The 22,346-nt window shown below is 37.2% G+C and overlaps 1 protein-coding gene across 6 annotated transcripts in view; it reads right to left on the bottom strand.

Annotated features, from left to right (window-relative positions):
* The window catches only part of Nfyc (nuclear transcription factor Y subunit gamma), a 65,531-nt gene that overhangs the window by 17,391 nt on the left and 25,794 nt on the right, over positions 1-22,346 (bottom strand). For all 6 annotated transcript variants that reach the window (XM_077790986.1, XM_077790985.1, XM_077790989.1 and 3 more), the window contains exons 2-4: positions 11,149-11,261; positions 5,292-5,363; positions 3,371-3,484 (exon numbers count right to left, since the gene is read on the bottom strand). In XM_077790986.1, coding sequence (XP_077647112.1) covers positions 3,371-3,484; positions 5,292-5,363; positions 11,149-11,253 — 291 coding nt within the window. In that variant the 5' untranslated portion in view covers positions 11,254-11,261. The remainder of the gene's footprint in view (positions 1-3,370; positions 3,485-5,291; positions 5,364-11,148; positions 11,262-22,346) is intronic.

The raw sequence follows: 22,346 nt of genomic DNA, 5'->3' as shown, positions 1-22,346 counted from the left end.
ATATCCCTGGCCACATCTATAACTGAAATAAGCACAGTCAAACTCAAGAACTTCAAATCATCAGACATGTTAAGACAGAAGTCAAAAAAGAAAGAGATACACCTAGCTTATGCTCTAAAACGGGTATCTCTACCTCCAATCGCTAGTCTTCCTGCATTATCTCATCCTAGGGCCCTACATGCAACTATCAAAATATCCTCCAGCTAACCATAGACAAATCCAGCAATCTTAACCAGGAAGTCTTTGATTATTCTGTGGTTATCAAGGTCAGCTTATTATTCAATCACTTTTAGGCCCTAAGTAATATTTTGTCTTTGGTTCACAAGTAGTTATAATCTTATCACTAGATCTATACATGCTGGACCCTCTAAAACTATGATTCTTATTGTGGACTTCTAAGCTGCAGTGATAAATTCTTGGTTTGAATCTGGTTTACTGTAACATGAATATTGAAGGTTGAAATCACTACAATAGTAGCAGCATAGGAAGAGAACACAGGAGTTACTGGACTAAAAATACAAAACCAAGGTTTGTTCTGATAAGGTTTCCTCTCCAAGCATTACACTTCCTTCCTTTAAATAATAAAATTAGAAAATTTTTATTGAAACCCAACACATTTTATGTATATAAGATTTGTTTACTCTACTGAGACATTTAAAGCAAAAGAAAAGCAATGAGAAAAAACACTGAGCTCTAATGAAACTGAAGTATTTAGGGGAAAGTCAATTTAAAAATTTTCCTAAAAATAGATGACTTGATGGATGTATAGTTTAGATATGGGGATAAAACAAGTAGAGTGGTAAATAAACAGATGTTCACTGTAAACTTTGCTTATGTTTGAAATTCTTCATATTAAAATATCAACACACTAACAGAAATCAGTAGCAACTTCTTACATACCACACCTTAAGCAAGGTGACTCATCAGACAAATAGGGGATGGAAATTTTCTGGTTTTTCCTTCTCTGGTATCTATGATGGCCCCAAGCCACTGAAATGCAAAACTCCAGTGCACCCTCCTGGCCAACAACCAGCTTGATAATAAACCCTCCCAAATGAAGCAGGGCATATCTTAAAGACTGCCAGGACTCATTTAAGGTAAGTATACTGTAGTGTCACATTCTTGATGATGATACCTACTCAAACTATCTAAATGGCTCATCTATGGATGGAATAAGGGGGTAAAGGAGACAATAATCACCTCTAAACATATACCAAAATGGTCTGGACTTTTTTGAAAACAGATATATCTAAATTTATCTTTCTAAAATTTAAATTTTGCCCTTTTTTTAGGGGGGGGGGAGTGGTACTGAGGATTGAACCTAGGGGAGTTATACCACTAAGCTGTATTCTCAGTCATTTTTATTTTGAGACAGGGTCTCACTAAGTTTTTGAGGGCCTCACTAATTGTGGAGGCTGGTCTAGAACTTGTAATCCTCCTGTCTCAGCCTTCCAAATTGCTAGAATTATAGGCATGTGCCACCATGCCCAGCTTCCCATATTTTATCTTTTTTAATAATAACATTCATTACTACTCATCTTCAATAAAATACAGAAATGTAAACCCAGGTAGATAATACAGATAAAAATACAGAAAGTTCCCTTCTAATCTTTTTCAGCCAATCACCTTTTCCCTGTAGCCCCTAAACCTGAGGCAACCACAACTCTGATTTCTACTTTCTACAAGTATAAATTAGTCCTGATTTCTTTTGCTTAACATGTGTTTTTTTTTTTTTTAGAGTGAGAGAGGAGAGAGAGAGAGAGAGAATTTTTAATATTTATTTTTTTTAGTTCTCGGTGGACACAACATCTTTGTTGGTATGTGGTGCTGAGGATCGAACCCGGGCCGCATGCATGCCACGCGAGCGCGCTACCGCTTGAGCCACATCCCCAGCCCTGCTTAACATGTTTTTGAGATTCATCCTTGCTATATGGAACAAAGTTTTATTTCTTTTTATTGCTGAATAGTAATTCCTTTTGTGGATATATTGGAATTTATTAATAATACAAAAACTAATGGATACCCAAGTTGCTTCCAGTTTTGGGCTAGTATAAATGATTGTTATAAATATTTCTACACAGGAATGTCCACATATGAGTAGAATGGTAGTCAGAGAAGAGATAGTTTTGTCAGACGTGCTAAATAGTTTTTTCAAAGTGATTATATCACTTTACATTCTGATCGGCAACATGTAAGTTTCAGATATCTCACTTCACCAATACTTGGTACTGTCAATCTTTTTTATTTTAGTCAGTCTGATGGGTATAAACTAGCATCTTACTGTGTTTTTAATTTGTATATACCCTACTATTAATCATGTTGCACCATCTTTTCATAGGCTTATTGGTCATTTGGCTATCTTCTTTTTCAAAGGAATTGAGTGTTTTGCATATTAATCAGAACTGACCTTGAAAGTGGTAGCTTTTATAGCATCTCTCTAGATCCAGACTTTTTTCAGGGCAATTTTTTGTGGTTGTTGTTTTGCAATTTTCACATGCATCAGAGTTCAATATATTTCCCTTATGTTGTTCTTTTGCTTTAAATTTTTCATAAAGTAAACAAATCTTAACTCTATGCCACAATATCTGGCTGCACTAGAATGTAGGATTCACATGGTAGAAATTTGTCTATTTTGTGTATTGTTAATCTTCATAGCCTACACAGTACCTGGCACATTATGGGTGTTCAGTAAACACCCATAATTTGTAGAATAAATAAACAAACACACGTATTTTCAATTTGGTAGTCAAAGGGAAATGAGGAAAAAATAGACTTTGCTTTCTTGGCATTATTATTAAAATACTGTCACAGTTTTGTATCTGTTAAACCCTTCCTCTTATATTGGGGAAACTTTTTCTCCCAGAATTGGGACCTGGATTATAAGAGAGGGTTTACAGAGCCAATCACCAAGGGTTTTACATACCATAAGAATGCTGACTACTGTATTAAAAGAAAAAGAAAATGAAAACAAAAGGATTTCCAGGAAGACAGACAAGGAACAAAAAAAGCTAATTAAGTCAGTGAGACTACGAATTCTTCCTGAGATTGTCCCTTCCTGGAATCTCTCAATGCTCTCAACCAAAAGTTTTTTACATCTGGAAACAGATAAATATCCTATAACTTGAGCCTCTGTTTAGATGAGGGCTCACCAAGTGAAGAGTTCAGTCACCAGCTGTGAAAATCATGCAAGATTCGGAAATTAAGAATCTTGGTAAGGAAACAGTATCACCACAGCTGTAAGGTATGCCTGGGTCCCAATGCAGAGAAAGATGCCTGACAAAGCCAAAGGAAGAACAATTTTTGGTCCAAAGCCATGCAAGAGAAGCAGGCAAAGGCAGCTTTTTTCCCCAATGTAAGCCTGCTATATTACCTGAAGGGTGCGGCGCTTGTTATCCTCTGTATGGATCCAGGCTCGAAGAGTCAGTTCTGTGATAAAAATCTGGGCTGCCTTGGCAAAGAGCACAGGGGCTTCTGCACTGATCATCTGCAACAGACGTAGGCCCTCCCTGTCAATCATCAGCAAATCATTTAAACCATTCTCTTGCCTCATGGCTTACATGAGGCAAGAGTTAAAAAAAAAATAAGTAGGTGGTAGCCTCAGAAGATTCCAAGGTAAAATAAATCCATGAATAGGAACAAAGCAGGTAACAGGGAGAAGGGAAGAGGGACGAAGAATACTTATAGGCCCTAAGCAAGGTGCTTTCTTACCTTCTTAATAGCTCTTCAAAGAAATGAGGGGTTAGGGAATGGGAAGAGACTTGACCAGCCACAGAGTCAGTAAGTGGTAGGATTTAGGTTCTAATCCAAGGAGAGACAATGTGGGGAAAGATAATAAACTCAAGAGCCAATGGATATAGGTAAAATCTCAGACTTCTCATGTTTCTGGGCTTTGTTTTTCTCAAAATGAAAAAGAGAATAACCTTCCAGTGTTATAAATTATGAGAATCAAATGAGATGATATATGTACCTAGCACAGGGCTTGGTATGTAGTAAGAGCTCAAGCAATGAAGGTGCCTCAATGTGTCTGTCTTCCAAGTTCAAGTTTAATTAAACAAGTCTCTAAATTCCTGGTGGAGTGTTCTGTGCAGGGAAGAGTCACACAAAGAGCTCCAGAGTTAAAGAAGCAGGAGAACTGGAATCTTGGCTCTATCATGCTGGGCAAATTACTTCAGCTTTGTGCCTACTTTCTTATCTGTAAAATGGAATGAAACATTCTTATCCTGTCAAATCTCACAAGGTTGCTGTGAGGAAGAAGAACGCTAATAAAAGGGGAAATTGCTATGGACTGTTAGCTTTCTGTTTAAATGCAAGAGACCATTAATTCCAAGTGGTAATAAGGTAGAGGCAGAGCTGTTCTTTCCCTAAGAGTTGTAATGGGAGGTGGCCTCATAGGAATATAGAAATGGCCAGTCTTAAGGAAACCGTCTCACAAATATTCACTCATGTAAAACAAACTCACAGGTTAAAAGGTCAGAACAGGTTCAATGTTAACATCAGAAATTTCTTAGAGCTCTGATTAACTAGCCAGAGACTGCAATAAGCTGCCAAATGAGCAGGCACGGTGATGCACACTTCTAATCTTAGTGACTCAGGAGGCTGAGGTAGAAGGATCAAAAGTTCAAGGCCAGCCTCAACAACTTGGTGAGACCCTGTTTCAAAATAAAAAATTAAAAGGGCTGGGGATGTAGCTCAGTGGTAAAGTGCCCCTGGGTTCAATCCCTAGTACTACAACAACGAAAGACGCTAAGATGATGGTACTGTCCTGTTGATCTGACAATACATGATGTTCTTTGTTTTTGCCGTACTGAGGATTGAACCCAAGGTCCTCTACCACTGAACTACATCCTGAGTCCTTTTTATTTTTATTTTCAAACAGGGTCTCACTACATTGCTGAGGCTGACCTCAAATTTGAGATCCTCTTGCACTGGTCTCCCAAGCAGCTGAGATTACACGTTATGTGCCACCCTGCATGGCCATGATACAAGTCATTTACACTACACAGTAAAACGAACTAGGCAATGCCACCTGATATAAAAACCAAACACCCAGCATCTTCTCGATACTCTAAAAAAACAAGATCCCCAATTTTCAGAGCAGCTGCATATAATAATTAAAACTGTTCAATTTCAGTTCATTTAGTTTTAGAGAGAAACGAAATAAAACCAAAAAAGCAACAGACAATAACAATTATTTTCCTTGTTTAATTAAACTCTGAGTTCTAGAGAAATGAGCAATATCCTATCCATCATTTTGGCTTCAGAATGAATAATAAAAATAAATGTGAACTCACCTTCACATCTTCATCCAGTTTCATAATCTTCTTAATACGAGCCAGTGGGAGTTCCTGTACTCGGAAATCTTTCTGAAATGAGCAACAAGAGAGGTATAAGAGGTGGGGACAATCAATAAGGTGGCAGAGCATCTTAGGAAGTAGCAAATACTGACTAGTTTAGACTCTTCCTTCAGAAAATATGGCAGGGGAGGGGGACAAATGAAATGAAAAAAGTACAAACTCCAGAAAAAAAAAACTTCTTTATTTAACCCACACAGAACTTCAAACAATTACAGGGTTTGAGGGAAAACTTATAATGGCCTTTAACAGTGCCCATATAAAAGGCAGCCCCAACCAATATCAGGTTCTATATCTCAGTGCAATACAAAGGTGCATTATAAATGCCTTTTTTTCCCAAGAAAGTTTACTGGTCTGCTATATGTGGATTAAAACAGATTTCTGCCTCAGGGAGCATTCCTCTAAACTGTCAATTCTTCCTTCTGTTCAGGGACTATAAGGGAAAGGGCCAAGGCCAGAAACACCTGACCACAGTGATCCATGGTTCTTTTCAGCTAGTACAATACTGGCCCTTTCTGACCTCTGCATTAAGAAAATCAGAAAGAGGCTCCTTTCTCATCATAGCAGCAAAGGAGACTTTGTCTCTAAAATTTATTTCAGGGTGTGGGTGGAAAGTTATGGAAAAAGTGTGAGGGTAAATTTACCAACTGCCTTTTAGCAACCATGCTGATTTTTCTTAAAAAACATCCCTGTTTCCCCCCCCCCCCCCTACTTTTAGGAGTGGTATCAGTAAGGTGAAGGAGCAGATTTTCTCTCAGAGCATTCTTATGCTCCTGACAACAAAGAATTTGAAATTGACAAGTTCAAGATGCTTGAATTCACTCAATCAGAGGTAGGAGCCAAGAAAAGTCAATGGTTCTTGGGCTGTACTTAAAAATCCAGAGTTTCAAATAATGATGACAAATTTCTTCTATCTAGGTCTATGCAGTCAGGCACTTCAGAGAGTCAATATTCTAATCCTCTTGAAAGCAGTGATTCTTAACTTTGACTAAACATTGTAATCACCTGGTAATCTTTTGAAAGATGCCTGGGTTCTCCCTGAGACAAATGAATAAGGAACTCCGGGGAGTAGAGTCCTGGCATCAAGTTTTTTGACTAAGAGTCAGTGAAAGTTAAGAACTTTTATTTTAGAACCTTGCTACTCAGAGTGACATCCTTAGGCCAACAATGACATCACTTGAGAACACAAAATAAAGGTGGCATCTTGGGCTCTACTTAAAGACTACTAAATCAAAAACAATTTTAACAAGGTTCTATAACGAGACAATACAGTCTGAGAAGCACCACTCTACAGGAAGGGCCCACAACACAGGGTTCATTTTATAATAGTCCACCAGAGGTCCCCACCTAGTTCCTATTTAAATAACCATTTAAAAAATATTATCAGGTTTGATTATAGTGCTAGAAATGTAACTGTCCAATCTGGAGGCACTAAGTAATGAAAAGATGCCACTGTTGCCGGGCACTGTGGCGCATGCCTATAATCCCAGCAACTCGGGAGGCTGAGGCAGGAGGATCCAGAGTTCAAAGCCAGCCTCAGCAGATTAGTGATGTACTTAGCAACTCATCGAGACCCCATCTCTAAATAAAATATAAAAAAGGGCTGGGGATGTGACTCAGTGGTTAAGCACCCCTGGGTTCAATCCCTGCTACCAAAAAATAAAAAGATGCCACTGTCAATTAAAGGAAAGTAACTTAGGCATTAATTTACAGCTAACTGACAGCTGTATGGGAATAAGTTGGGGGAGGATTAGATTTATCAAGATTCAGCATCATCACCACCCCCATCCAAAGACCAAAGTTGGCTTTGCCTTCTCAACTGTCAAGGAAGTCCAGAGGGGTAAAACTTAACGTCACAAAGTCTATTACCTTTTGTTCCTAGAGCTCTGCCTGAGCAGGAATACGCAGTATTTTATACATTCACTCTGGTACACTATCATTTTGGGATGGCTTTTAGCCAACTTCAATCCCAGATAACACCTGAATTTATGGACAATTAGAGGGCTTTTAAGAATGAGGGAACACAATGGTCAGGCAGAGATAAAAGATAAATTGCTTTTGCAGGACTGAGGGCCAGAATGGTATCAGTAAGGTGAAGGAACGGAGCATTTTGTAAATTTCTGCCTCATTTCACAGTTCTACTAGGCGGAAATAATATGATCTCTTTAGCTATGACCCTTTCTTGTTGCTTTTGAAACACATCATCTAGCAAATTATAATTTCTTGGTTTTGGAAAGTATGTTTCTCAGTCTTAGAGAGACAACAACACTTTATGCATATTCTTTTAAATTATACTATGTTTGGATGGTTTAAGCACAATGGATTTTTTTTTTTAATTTGTTAAACATTTTGAGGTGTCAACCTAAGAGGTTATGGCATATTTGAAGAAGTCTGATTTTTAGTACTGCTGAATTCTGGAAAGGCCGAGATGAAATGCCAAAATGTTTGGTCAAGTAGCACAGGCAACATGAGGTACAGTCAGAGAAACAAATGCCTCCATGTGCTGAAATTACAGTCCTGAGCATAGAGTAAAAAGAGAGTTTTACAAAGGGAAAAACCACCCTGACTTTATTAAATCACATTTCACTGAAACTTGTAACTGATGTTGCTTTACATTAAATCTGAAGTGGAAGAGTCTGGTTCACTCAAATATTATTGTGCAGGTACAATATGCCAGACATTGTTCTAAGCAGATGATGTCATAGCATAGTAGAAGTCTAGTAATCAATGGAAGAGATATTAAAAAAACATTCTTTTTATTCTTTGCCCCATACCCCAAACCAAAACTGAATGCCTCAAAGTAATCAATCCTCTTTAAACCTCTGATAGACTAGATGTCTAGGTGCTAAAACTTGGTCAATACCACAATCTGCATTTTTGACAAACTTGAAAAGTAAACCAGTAGGTTAAAAATAAAAGCCCAGGATAATAGTAGCACTACTCACAATAGCCAAGAGGTGGCAATGACTCAAGTGTCTATTAACAGATGAATGGATAAACAAATGTGGTATATACATATAACAGGATATTATCAAGTCTTAAAAGGAAGGAAATCTTGTTACACATGGATGAACCTTGAGAACATTATACTAAGTGAAATAAGTCAGTCACAAAAGGACAAATACTATTTGGCTCTACTTACATTAAGTATCTAAAGTAATCAAATTCATAGAAAAGAAAGGAGAATGGTGGTTAGCAGGGTCTGAAGAATGGGGAGTTGTTTTAATTGGGAGAGTTTCAGTTTTGCAAAATGAAAAAGTTCTGGAGATGTGTTTCCCAAAGATGTGAATATACTTAATGCTACTAAACCAAACATTTAAAAATAGATAAGATAGTAAATTTTATTATTATTATATTTTTAAAATATTTATTCTTAAGTTTTAGGTGGACACAATATCTTTATTTTACATTTATGTGGTGCTGAGGATCAAACCCAGTGCCTCATGCATGCTCTCTACCATTGAGCCACAATTCCAGCCCTGTTATTTCTTTTTATTGCAACTATCATCTAATCAATCAATCAAAGCTCAACGGGATACCGAAAAGTTAAAGTGTTGAGCTTAAACCTCTCTGGCCACCTGCCTGGTCCTGAATTTATGTCTCTGAGCCCTCGCTAGTGCAGACTTCTAAATGGGCCAATCCTGCCATACTGCCAGTTTTCAATCAGACTGACCCTCACACCAAAACCCAGTAAGCTTAACCATTAGATTATCTTCCCAATTTTTGAGAAAAACATCCCACTTTTGACTTTATAATGCCACTGTTCCCTCCACTCTCTTTTCTGAGACAGTACAAATAACTACCACCTTGAGTCTGCTGAAGAGAAACAATGGTTCTTCACTGGAAATCTACTCTGAACACAAGCCACTGTGAAAAAAACCAAGCCAAATTCCACTGCTGAAAACCCCTTATGTAAATAAACACCACCCACAGGTATATTCAGAATATGAAATAAGTTTTTTTTAAATATATTTTTAGTTAATGAACCTTTATTTATTTTTATATGGTGCTAAGGATAGAACCCAGTGCCTCACACATGCTAGGCAAGCATTCTACCACTGAGCTACATCCCTAGCCCTGAAATAAGTTTTTTACCCTGTAGTTAGTGGGTATTTATCATAGTGGGAAACTAGTTTGTTCTTTCTACTTACCACTGAGCCACAACCCCAGCCCCTGGTTTCTTTCTTTTGTTACCTGTTTTCAGTCTGTCAACAGAACTCATGTTCCCTGAGTACTACTGGCGTACTACTGGACCCACAAAATTCAGCATAGCTACAATAAGTGCAAAATATTTGTTGAGTAAATAAATAAGGGGACCTTGTTTTAGCAGAGACTAAAAGCCATTAAATCTAAGGAATTGCAATATTAGCTCCACATCAGTAAGGAATTCAGTACTGTCTCTGCCCTTATGCTAATACCTCTAGGGCAGGAATGACATATTCAACAGAGGGAACTCCTTCAGTATTTGCTAAAATAATACCAAATGGAACAGTCTTCATTAAGGACATGATCCTGTACTCTGAAAATACTCTAATTCTAACCTGTTTCACCTTTTACTACCACTCTCACACCCCGACTGTCCTCCTACCCCAACCTCTACTACTCATGTAGGAACCTTCAGCACTCCAATCTTCTTGCTACTCCTCTAAACAAAAAGCTTTCTGCTCTAAGCCTCCATTCCTTTACAGACCCCTTCTCACTGCCCAAGATCTATTGTCTCATCCTTTTAATCTGATGAATGCTTATTCATATTTCAAGATGCAACAAACATGTTGGCTTTACTTGATGCCTTCCCTAACTCAACCAGCAAGAAGCAAGCACTATGACTTCTGCACTCCCTTAGCACATTGCCTTTTACTGATTCAGGAGTCAACACTATGCCCAAGTCAGTGAGTATTTAATAAATACTTATTGAGTAAATTAGTCTGGCTGTAATTACAAGGTTGGGTTCTTCTAAATCAGTGGTTTTCAATAGTGGATGATATTAGCCCAAAGGGACATGTGCCAATATCTGGTACATTTTTGGTGGTCACAGCTTGGAGAAGATACTATTATCATCTAGTGAACAGAGGCCAGAGATGCTGCTAAACATCCTATAGTACACAAGACAGCCCCTCACAACAAGAATTATCTGGCCAAAAATGTCAATAATGCTGCTATTAAGAAACCCTGACCTAAATGCATTTTTTTCAAAATTTTTTAAATATATATATATATATATATATATATTTTTTTTTAGTTGTTGATACATCTTTATTTATCTATTTATATGTGGTGCTGAGAATCAAACCCAGTGCCTCACACATGCCAGGCAAGGGTGCTACCACTAAGTCACAGCCCTAGGCCCTAATACCTCAAAAGAGTGTCTGCCTCACAACCAATTTCTTAAATAAATTATCAGTTATTTCCCCCCAAGTTCTAGAAATTTACAGGGCCACTAAATTAGGCAATAAGAAATGAACTATTTAAAAAAAGAAGAAGAAGAAAGCAATGAACTATATCAACTTCACGAAGGTAAGATCCCTGCTTTTCTCGTAAAAGATATATCTCACGTCAGACAACAAACATCCAAATCAAAGTATCCATCACACACACACACACACCTAAAAAACACCACTAAGATGATATAGGACACACTTACAGCTACCTTACCTAAGGTAAGTGATATTTTCATTTTCGCATAAAGGAATGTACTATGTTAGGAATGTATGATGCCTTTGTAAGTATGCTTGAAATGAAAATGTTTTAGTCTCAAGTTTTTTGAAATCATCTTTAGAAGTTTCTCAATTTTCCTTACCACTGTTAAATTCCGGATTTCTTCCATAACACGAGGCCAGAAGGACTGGAGGCTTTGCTGAGCATCACTGCTACTAGTACCACCAAACCCTCCTTCTGTGGACATTTCGATAACTGAAAACACACAGACATGAGACACATTAGAAATTAATAAAGTCAGACTTTTTGTCCATGTTAGTAATTTCTCTATAGATGTTTTCACTAATTTTTCAGTCTGATAAGGTATATACTTTGTCTCTACTAGAGATTTCTGGCACAGATTAAAATCTTAGCAGAAAAAATTAGGAGGAAAGTTTTCCCTTCAGTTTAGATTACACCACCACAAGAGAAAATCAAAGGAGCTCTAATTAGAAAATCAAAATATAAATCAAGACCTTTAACTTCTTGTGGGAGTGGGGAAAGGATTTTGTTGCCCTAGTCTACTATACTTTCAAAGCTTTTTCAGGTTCTCCATGGTTTCCCAAACTTCAAGTCATGGCTTGCAGCAGATATATTAAGAGTCCCCAGAGATTTATATGGAACAAAATGTTAGTCCCCAAATCTTTTAAAATAAGAACCAAATTTATTCTTTTGTTTCAGATACTGGAGCCCATTTTTCTGAAGTTACTGGTAATTATTATTACTTCTAATTTAAGGCAAATCTGTCTCAAAGACATAAAAGTGCAAAAGACCATGTCAATAACTAAGTGGGTGACATGAAGTCTGAACTGAAACACCTACTTCCTAAATCTTTCCTGAACCTTGCTCTTTTTGGCACAAAGCCAAACATAACACACCGGCAAACAGAAGCTTTAAAGACAGTTGAAATAATGGTGAATTAAAATTAGCATAAAGAGAGACAGAACCTACATTTGGTCAAGTGTTTTGTGATAAACATGAATCCCCACATTAGTTCTAACTGTAGATAATATTGTAATGTCTTTAAAAAGAAAAAAAAAATCTTCCAGATTGCTTAAATGCTTATCTGGCAAACAGTTAAATGCAAGCAACAGTGTAATTAGGAACAAAGAACCAGAAACTTGGTGATCTCCTAAGAATTTCTATTCCAGAGAATTATTTGAAAAGGCTTAACATGCCAGTGACAGGATGCTGGCAGAGAGCTATGTAAGTTGTTTAGAACTAATTCTGAGTGACTGAAAGAAAAGGCACCAAAGCTAGGTATCACATGATCAAACGTGTCACTTTCCAGACTCCATGTGGATGCATGCGAGGCAGATCAGTTTCCAACAGCAGAATGAAACTGAAGACTGACAAATCTAGGTTTAGCCTAAAAGGATGTTCAGTTCACAAAAATGTTTGTCTCAGGTCTCTGACCTCCCTCCCCTTTTCCTTCCAAAGAAAATGAGAGAGGAAAGAAATGGAAGGAAAACAGAAGTATAATCTTCAAAGCAGACTTCACTCTGGTATAATGACATTAGTGGGTGATGATGTAATGGGAAAAGGTTTGGAGCCAATTTTTGGTGCTGGAGGCCTATAAACAGCTCTATACATCAACAAGAACTCTAAAGTATCTGGGAAGCAGTATGTTCTTGGAGTTTCTGGAAGGAGTTAAAGGGAAGTGTTGAATCACAGTTGGAAATGTCTAGATAAAATCAGTGATTGTATAAAAATGCTTCTTGAATTGTGTACCTTTGTGATGTATTTGGGAAGAGATAAGAGGACAGCTGAAACTTGTTACCACGGCTGGGTATTATTTAATACTCAGTGAGTATTAAATAATCCAGTGAGATTCCCCTCAATTCAGCTCTCATGACATTTCCACTTATTAGCACATACACATGATCTATATACAACTTAAGATGCATTTATAAGAAAAAATTCAAGGTAATCTAGAGAATATTAATTTATTTTTATTAATAGTTTTCTATAAGGTATTCATGACAATGAAGAGAGTGATAAAATCTAAACTTTTTAAATGGGCAAATAAAAAATCTTTCTGGAAATGAAAATTATGAAAAAAAGCTCAAAAAAAGAATCTAACCTTTCACAGCATGGGTCCATGGACAGGTATGATCTTAGCACAATGTTCCACACAAACTGCTATACAGTTAAAGAAGGAAGATGCACTGTTACCAATGTGACATCTTCGTACATTCACTAATGATGGGTAGGTTTAAATGGAGTGCAAAGGTCTGTAAGATTTAGAAGTTTGGTAACAAGTTTTTTTTTTTTTTTTGGTATGTTTGTATGTGTGTGGTACTGGGGACTGAACTCAGGGGTACTCAACCACTGAGCTACATCCCCAGTCCTATTTTGTATTTTATTTAGTGACAGGGTCTCAGGAGTTGCTCAGCACCTTGCTTTTTGCTAAGGCTGGCTTTGAACTCGCAATCCTCAACCACTGGGATTACAGGCATGCGCCACTGCAACCAGCCAAAGTAACAAGTTTCAGCTGTCCTCTGATCTCTTCCCAAATACATCACAAAAGTACACAATTCAAGAAGCACTTTTATACAATCACTGTTCGGTTTGCTTTTACATTTTGAACTGCTCCAACTCTGCATATGCGGCAAGGTCAGTCTGTGTAGTCAATAGATCACGAATGAATCTTTAGCTGGCTCAGAGCCACACACTGTTGCAGTGGAGTTGTGGCCAAACAGGTTATCAAATATTTCTTAATTAGAAATGTATTAAATGTTAAGTTTTAACTTGAGAAGATAGCAGCAAAAAATACAAGTAAATAATAATGCCTCTTATATTTTATTCCATCAGAGGAGTTGAGCACTGAAAAGACACCAAGAGACAACCAGGCCCACCCCTCTGCATGGGGCCCAACTCCTCTTTAATCTCTGTTTCAACCCCAGGACTCTCCCTTAAGTAGTCATCCAGCTTAAATTTGAGTGCCTGTCTCTCTCTCTCTCTCTAGTTCAGAAAACTGGCTTACTGGTAAGGCATTCTTTTCCATCATTGGACAGATCTGAATGTTCTTCTTTACATTAAGTTTAATTTACAAGGTAAGTTACATCTGAGCTTTGCATTTAATTACAATCTTTATATTTTTTCCATCCAGCCACACTTTCTTTATTCCTTCTCCTTTTTTTTTTTTTTTTTTAATAAATTCCTGATCTCAAAAGACAAAAGTACTCTCTATTTAGGACACAGATCCTCCCATGGGGAAAAAAAAGAAAGATAAAAGATCTAAAGCATGTTTTCTAGCATCTTTGCAGAGATGATTAGTAATATCTCTTGGAAGAACATAAGTTAATTGTAAATTCCTGGAAAAGGTGAGTCCTTTTATCAAAAGGCTTTTCCTAAAGAAGATCCATTCAGTGCATTGAGCTTTAAAACATTAGACCAAGCCAGGTGCAATGGCATGTGCCTATAGACCCAGCTACTAGGAAGGCTGAAGCTGGAGAATTCCCTGAGCCCAGGAGTTTAAGACCAGCCTGAGCAACATAGCAAGACCTCATGTCAATAAAAAATAAATAAATAAGCCAAGCAATATATTTCATGAAAAACTAATTAGTGTTCTCAATATTCTCTCACTGAGGTATGATTTAACATTCAAGTAATAATGCCTAATTGAAAACACAAAATAATTTTGCTGGCCAAAGACACCAACAAGTTAAAAAATATGAAGCAATTTTAAATGCCATTAACACATTAATTGTAACTGAACCGATACTACAGAAGTAGCCAATTTATAACATCAGTGGCCCACAGAAAATGTGTTGGGTTCATCTGGGTGATGAAAGAAGGTATGCATTTAAAAGTTACAAGAGATTTATTTAAGGATTATTTTCATTCCATGTTAAGTCACTATCTCTACCACTGGGGAAAGCTATTTATATATAAAGTTGACAGTAGACAAAACGGTCTTTTTTTTTTTTAATATTTATTTATTTTTAGTTCTTGGCGGACACAACATCTTTGTTTGTTTGTGGTGCTGAGGATCGAACCCGGGCCCCACGCACGCCAGGCAAGCGCGCTACCGCTTGAGCCACATCCCCAGCCGACAAAACGGTCTTAAGACCATGCCACATTAGCTTAGATCACGCTTATGAAAAATGCAATAAAGAATTTCCCAACTTTAGTTCATTTTAATGTTCAATTTATTATTCATGTTCACTAATTACTTTATAAATCCTTGAATAAGACTGTTTAACTATTTAATAATGAGGTAAGAATTGAATTGAATGGTTGTTGCTGAAAGTAATCTCAGCTCCCAGTACCTATTAATTTATCTGTTTTTTAAAAGTTTGCTTTCCACAACTAGACAGGGAAGAATCAAAGTCCATAATGAAAAAGTAGTTTCTTCAATGCTCAGCTCAACTACCATTTCTCTACATAGTCTTCTTTAAATATCCCCATCTGCAAGTGGTCCCTCCTTCTTGTGAACCTTCAAAGCCCTTGATCCACTGCTCTCTTTCTGCCATCATGCATAACCTTGTATGATAATTATGTCTATGTCCCCTCCTGGTATACAAGTTCCTTTTTTTTCTTTTTTTGCACTAAGGATTTAACCTAGGGGTACTCCACCACTGAGCTACACCCTCAGACCTTTTCATTTTTAAATTTTTTTTTTAAAGAGAGAGTGAGAGAGAGAGGAGAGAGAGAGAGAGAGAGAGAGAGAGAGAGAGAGAGAGAGAGAGAGAATTTTTAATATTTATTTCTTAGTTCTCGGCGGACACAACATCTTTGTTGGTATGTGGTGCTGAGGATCGAACCCGGGCCGCACGCATGCCAGGCGAGCGAGCTACCACCTGAGCCACATTCCCAGCCCAATTTTTTTTTTTTTTTAATTTTGATAGGGTCTAAGTTGTTGAGGCTGGCCTCCACTTACAATCCTCCTGCCTCAGCCTCCTGAGTCACTGGGATTACAGGTGTGTAACACCATGCCTGGCTCTGGTGAACAAACCAGAGGATAGGATCTGAGTAGGATTCATCTCTGGATCCCCCACATCCCCTAGCACAGTCTGATAACTACCAAGTGAAGGGCAAGGGAGTCACTAGGTACAGCCACTCTGAGAAAAAGGGCAACTTAGAAAGTTTGACCCCTCCCTTCGATTTTATGAAGCCATTTGAATTCCTCCAATGTGTTACTTTGACACTTAATGCAATGTTTATGCAACAATCATAAAATTGTGCTCCTTTTTGCAACTACTTAAAAATCCCCATCCTTGGCCTGCCTTATTGACATGTGCACATTAAAGTATGACTATGTGACAATAATTTTATAACAATAAATGTCAAATTAATTATGTCAAAAAAAAAAAGAAAGAAAAAGAAAGTTTGACCCCAAGAGAGACTTACTGAACAACCAAAGGAAATGGTCATAGAAACTGTTATAGGAAGCTCAGAATAAATGAGCATCTCTCTGAATCTTTAAATCAAGAAGGACTATAATCAGAAAGCCGCCTGAAGCTGACTTACTAAAGTGGATTTAAGATAAAAGGGATGACAGAAAGAACCATACACATACATATACACATATGCAAGAAGGTCCTAGAATTTGCAAGGCAGCTTCAAAGGCTGGAAATGGCTGGGCACAGAGGTACACGTGTGAAATCCCAGGAACTTGGGACTCGGAGGCAGGAGGAGCAGGAGTTCAAAGCCAGCCTCAGCAACAGTGTGGTGCTGAGCAACTCAGTGAGACCCTGTCTCTAAATAAAATACAAAATAGAGCTAGGGATATAGCTCAGTGATTGAGTGCCCCTGAGTTCAATCCCCAATACCAAAAAGAAAAAAAAAAAGAGAGGCTAGAAATGGGGTGTGTGCCATCCCCAAGTATAAGTCTTCTGAAAGCTAGAAGTTCTTCAAAAAGGTACCCAGTATAGATGGGCAAAGTTAGAAAAATTAATGACAATGGGTTAAGTAGGAGGAAGAGATTAAATACTAACTACTTCTGTCTGGCTATTGATTAGGAAAATGAAGAAAATAATGAAGTAAGATGATTCAAACAGACTACTTAAGAGTGGGTAATATAGCTGGGGTTGTAGCTTAGAGGTAGAGCGCTCACCTAGCACACGTGAGGCCCTTTGGTTCGATCCTCAGCACCACATAAAAATAAATAAAATAAATGTATTGTGTCCAACTACAACTAAAAACTAAATATAAAAAAAGAGTGGACAATCTAGTTATCACTCTAATATCAATTGCTCTTCATCATTTTTCAAGAAAGAAAAAGAGATATAACAGTTTTTATAATATCCCCAAAGTAGGTTTTTGTTCTTAACAGTACCATGCTCACCAAATCTTCCCTTAGTGATATGTCTGGGTACAGAATAGGATGTACCAAAATTACCAACCTTATAACATACAAAGAAATTAGGCTTTACTGCAAAAATAAACCTGGTTTCTAAAAACTCTGTACCTTTAGGCTTTATCTCTCTATTCCTTGGCATGTACTTCATTCTCTATAACAAAGTCCTTTATAATATGCCTAAATATACAAAACAGCTCTCTGAAGTAATTAAAACCAAATAGATATTGTTTGCATCACAATAACTGTTCAAGGAAAGAAGACCAAAGGAAGCTGCTATAAAATAAAGTCTAATTCTTGACTAATGCTGCTCCCTATGTTAAAGTACCCATCCTGGGCAACAAGTTTTACGTAAAAATAATATTCTCACTGTTAAATGCAAACAAATCTTAGCCCAGGACTGACTGGGAATCAATCCTAAGTGCTAGTACCATCCTTTCCTCTTAATATTTGCCTATCCAACTTGCAAGGCTATAATAAGCCTTTAGGCTATGAAGTGTTACCATTCCTGTATGTCAACAAGTATTTCCTTATGTTCAAAGTACTTATCTTCTTAATTCTCTTTTTCTGAGCTGAATTTTGAATAGTCTTCCTCTGTAACTGTCAAAAGCATTTTATGTTTCAATACTATTCAGGTATCCATTGATATTATTAGCTCTAGTTCTCTTCATTTGAATCAGATAAAACTACTGAGATGTTATCTTTAAAAAAGTGAATGAGATAAAGAGAAAAGAATGTTATGAATAAACAGGTGGATAAGGAAGAAAGGGGGACAGGATTTAAGCTAATTTGGGCTTGTGACTTTAGACATTCTTCCAAACTACCAAAAAACGTGAAAAATAAAATTGAGGACTGAGACACTCAAAACAAACAATTCCACCAACAATTTGATGTTTATATAGATAGAACTTAGGACATATGCCATCAGCAATCACAGTGGCTAGACAGCATTTCAAAGCTTAACAAAATCAACCTCAAGATGACAATTTCAGAAGGAAAAAAAAACACACTGCTCTGGAAATTAAGATCGATGTTTGTGCACTGGCCTCCTGCCAACTAGTCAGTGGTCTTGGGCCAGTCACTCTTCTAAGCTGCTACTTCTAAAACTGTGTAAACTGAACACATATATTTTAGGGGTCTCTAATGGCCTAGTAAGAAAGTTTTACTCACTTACTACTTGAATATGCAACACATGAATGGATACAAGGGAAAGCAGTGTGACTAGAAAGAAAGGAGGATGCAATACTCTTTTTATTTAAGCTCATATAAGGTTTCTATTTAAGCAAGAAAGCTCTAAGCCTAGTGCCAGAAACCTTATTACTTACATTCTAAACCCTTACATAGTTGGGCACCAGCTGGTCATACTGGCAGGCTATTATATAGTTCTCATCCCAAAAATGAATAATGTACTCTTACTTTCCCCAGCTCTGGTTAATGCTCAGGTCAATGTTTAAGAGTCTCCAATTCCAAGAGGCCAAGAATGAAGCTGCTTTTCACTGTACCTACTGGATACCCCTGCTTCTTCAAAGACTAAGGATTGGAACTGGCTGACACTGTTATTCAAGATGTGTTCACAAGGACATTTTCAAACTAGAAACAGAGCCTCTTTTCCTTCAAAACGTGTTTCTGTTCACTATCTACTACAACAGGGGCCAAATAGCACAGGTGTGATATAATAAGGAGGAAATAAAGGCACAGTAACTGGTATATGCAACACTAAGTGATAGAAAGGCATGAACAGAACATTTAAAATTTGTTTTTATGGAACAGAAAATAGTATGCATGCATCTTACTTCACACACTTTATTCTTCATGATTTCGTGAATACTCAAATTCAAATCATTCTTGCACATATGTCAGCAATAAAACGTGTTTATCAGTATTATGCAGGGTGGTAATACAAGGACCAAATATTTAGTGAAGCATTTTAAAGCAGGATTCAAAAAACTACAGCCCACAAGACATATGTGGCCCATAGTACATGACATTTCCCTGGAATACAGCAATCCTCCTTAGCTATGAGTTACAACAGAAACCATACAACCTGCAAAATCTAAAATATCATCTGGCCCCTTAAAGAAAAGGGATCATATAATAATATTTAGAACCCTGTTAAGTGTTTTATCTCAGATTTACTAATGGGGAAACTGAGCACCGGAAGTTGAAAAGTGTGCCTTGATCACACAACTGTTATATGGCTCCCCTATCTCCTCCCCCCATTAACAGTGAGCTCAGCCAACATCCTTTGCCCCACAGAAATAAATCTGAATCTCTTTGCTCCTCCAGTCTAATGAGAGTAAATACATTCTTGCAGGAAGAATGGAGAATAACTGGTTTTTCAGGCCCTAAGACTGAAAAGGAACTCTAACATGAGCTAGAGATAGAAACAGGGCCTGTAGCCTAAGTTAACTTGTATCCTAGAACAAAGAGCCATTTTGCTTCCTTGGTTCCTTCTGAGGTTTACAAATAACCTCTTGCTCGGTTTCTGGCAGTATGCTGTATTTGGGTGACCAGGAAAAGTGAGAAGTATAATTCTGAAGAATGTTTTGAAAATGCCAACTAAAGAGGTTCGGAATTCACAAACTACTTGCCACATAAATTACACTCAATTAGTCTTTACTTAATTGGGTCATAAATTTATCAAGATCATTCTAATTTTTATACATAAGGCTGAGAAATGGGTGCCTTAAGTTACTACTTGCTTAAGGCCACAATATAGTAAGTAGTGAAGACAGCAATATAAAGGCTCTAAAATTCTGTTCTTTATTTATTTATTTATTTATTTATTTTTAATATTTATTTTTTAGTTTTTGGCGGACACAACATCTTTGTTTGTATGTGGTGCTGAGGATCGAACCCGGGCTGCACGCATGACAGGCGAGCGCGCTACCGCTTGAGCCACATCCCAGCCCCCTGTTCTTTATTTAGTATAGTTAGTTCGTTCTTACTTTTTGCAGTTTTAAGGTGATGTATATTCAAACTGTTCAGAGAGTAGAATGATCTTAGCTGAAATCACTGACTTAAAAGTCCTTAGGCCAAAAGATCATTTTTATCCACTTGCTCCCAACATCCCTGTGGCAATCACAGAAGAGAAGTGCTAATGACACTATGCCCTATCATATAAGCATCCTCCCCTATTTCTCCTTTGTCTTTCTTTCCACACACTGCCACTCTTTTATCCTTTCCATTTGCATGATTTTAGCTGGATCAGCAGTACTTCTGAATACTCCACTTTAAGGGGGGCGGGGAGTAAAGTTCAAGGTTAATAAACTATCAGATCTGGGGGTCTTCCTCTTTGGCCAACTATATGTTTATGATATTGAGCAAATCACTTAACTTTTTAGGGCCACTATTCATCAGTCACAACACACAATCAGGACAATGCATGTCAGAAGGTCTCAGAAAACACTGAGCTTCATAGAAATGTCAGATGGCATATCATCATTACTGCTCAGAATTGGTGGATAAGACTACTTTTGGCCTGAACAGTCCCAGGTACAGTACCAAGCCTAAGGACTTGCAGCAAATGACCCAGCTAGCTTCTTCATCTCTGTCATTGAAATTACTTGTTTTCTTTTTAATCATTTAATAATTTAAAATAATTTAATCATTTGTATTTCCTTTAAAAAACATTTCAGATACATGGAAATACTAATACTATTAAAACAGAGAAAGATCTTCTCTCATCTTTTTTATAAATATGAAATAATTTCAAAAGTCCCTTAAACTACTAAATTTAGAATGAATGTTCAAGTTCCATATAAGCAAAGAACTAAAGCTGAAAATGAGTGGGAATGCTTCAAATTTAAATCCCTAGGAACATCAATGATCAGTAGCTATGGAGGTTTTTCCCCTCCAGAATAATCCAAAAACATTTAAATTCTTTAGAACATGATTCATTTGACACCTCAAACTTTCATAAACTAGAAGTATATGGATGTTTTGTCTTGTAGAAGATATGGAAAAGTGGAGTTCAGGGCAGCTCCCCACCCTCCTACCTGGTCCTACCATCCAAACAAAAGATTCTGTTTTGAGCTTTGACTAGAGCTCTGTTGATTCCATTTCTCCAAGATTCTGGAGTAGGGAAAACATATCCTGAAAAACAACAATTTTTGAGACCATTTCATGAATTATAACCAATGTTTAAGGTGTTGGGAGGAACTGCATTGGTAAGAAGCTTGCCTTTAAGTACAATCGTAAGAAAATTAAACATTTAGTAGTGAAAGCTCTTTTTTTTTTCTCCCCAAGAAACTGTTCCTGGAATCTAATCTAGTCTATTTCTAAAAATAAATAAATAAATAAATTTTGTTTCTTTCTGTAAGTAGCATTTTCAGACTTGTATCATATTATGATTTTGACACATATTTTAAGCCTAAAATTTCCATACTCATATCTTCTCCCCAGTACATAACTGTTTCTGGCACATCCTCAAGGCAAACATGACTTACACACAGTGGAGATTTAATGCATATCTACTAAATGACCAAACACAAGCTCCTCAAGAACTATTTTAAGAGCTCACAAATTCTTAGCCTCACTCTGTGTTCTTTTCTTTGAAATTTGCAAACAGGGACATTCTTAAGTACCTGTGTTCAGTTGTACAGCAATCTTTGTACAGAAATCCAATGGAAGACTAAATGAGTGGGGATGGATAGAAAACATGCTCTACTTTAGAAAATGTAGCACAAATATAGATCATTATCTAATATGAGGCTGCACTGGAAAATAGAGAATTATATCAGTAAGTTAATCATTCTAAAATCTGTGGGGAGGTAGAGAATTCTCAATTAAAAACCTGGAGGATGTTACAAGAATGGCAATATGAGCCTAGTTGTATTGATTCAGCTGTATAGATTCTGCTGACTCAGACAGTGAATTCTGCCCTCTGCTTGGGGTTAGGGGGAGATGAAAGAGAAGGGGGGGGGTGCTGAAAAAAGGACTCTAAAATGCCAAAATGCAAGATTCCTACGTTTCAAGGCAGAAAAATTAAAACTGGA

Source organism: Urocitellus parryii, chromosome 11, assembly GCF_045843805.1.
Source record: "Urocitellus parryii isolate mUroPar1 chromosome 11, mUroPar1.hap1, whole genome shotgun sequence".
Lineage (NCBI taxonomy): Eukaryota > Metazoa > Chordata > Mammalia > Rodentia > Sciuridae > Urocitellus > Urocitellus parryii.
This window is presented reverse-complemented; position numbering and strand designations above follow the sequence as displayed.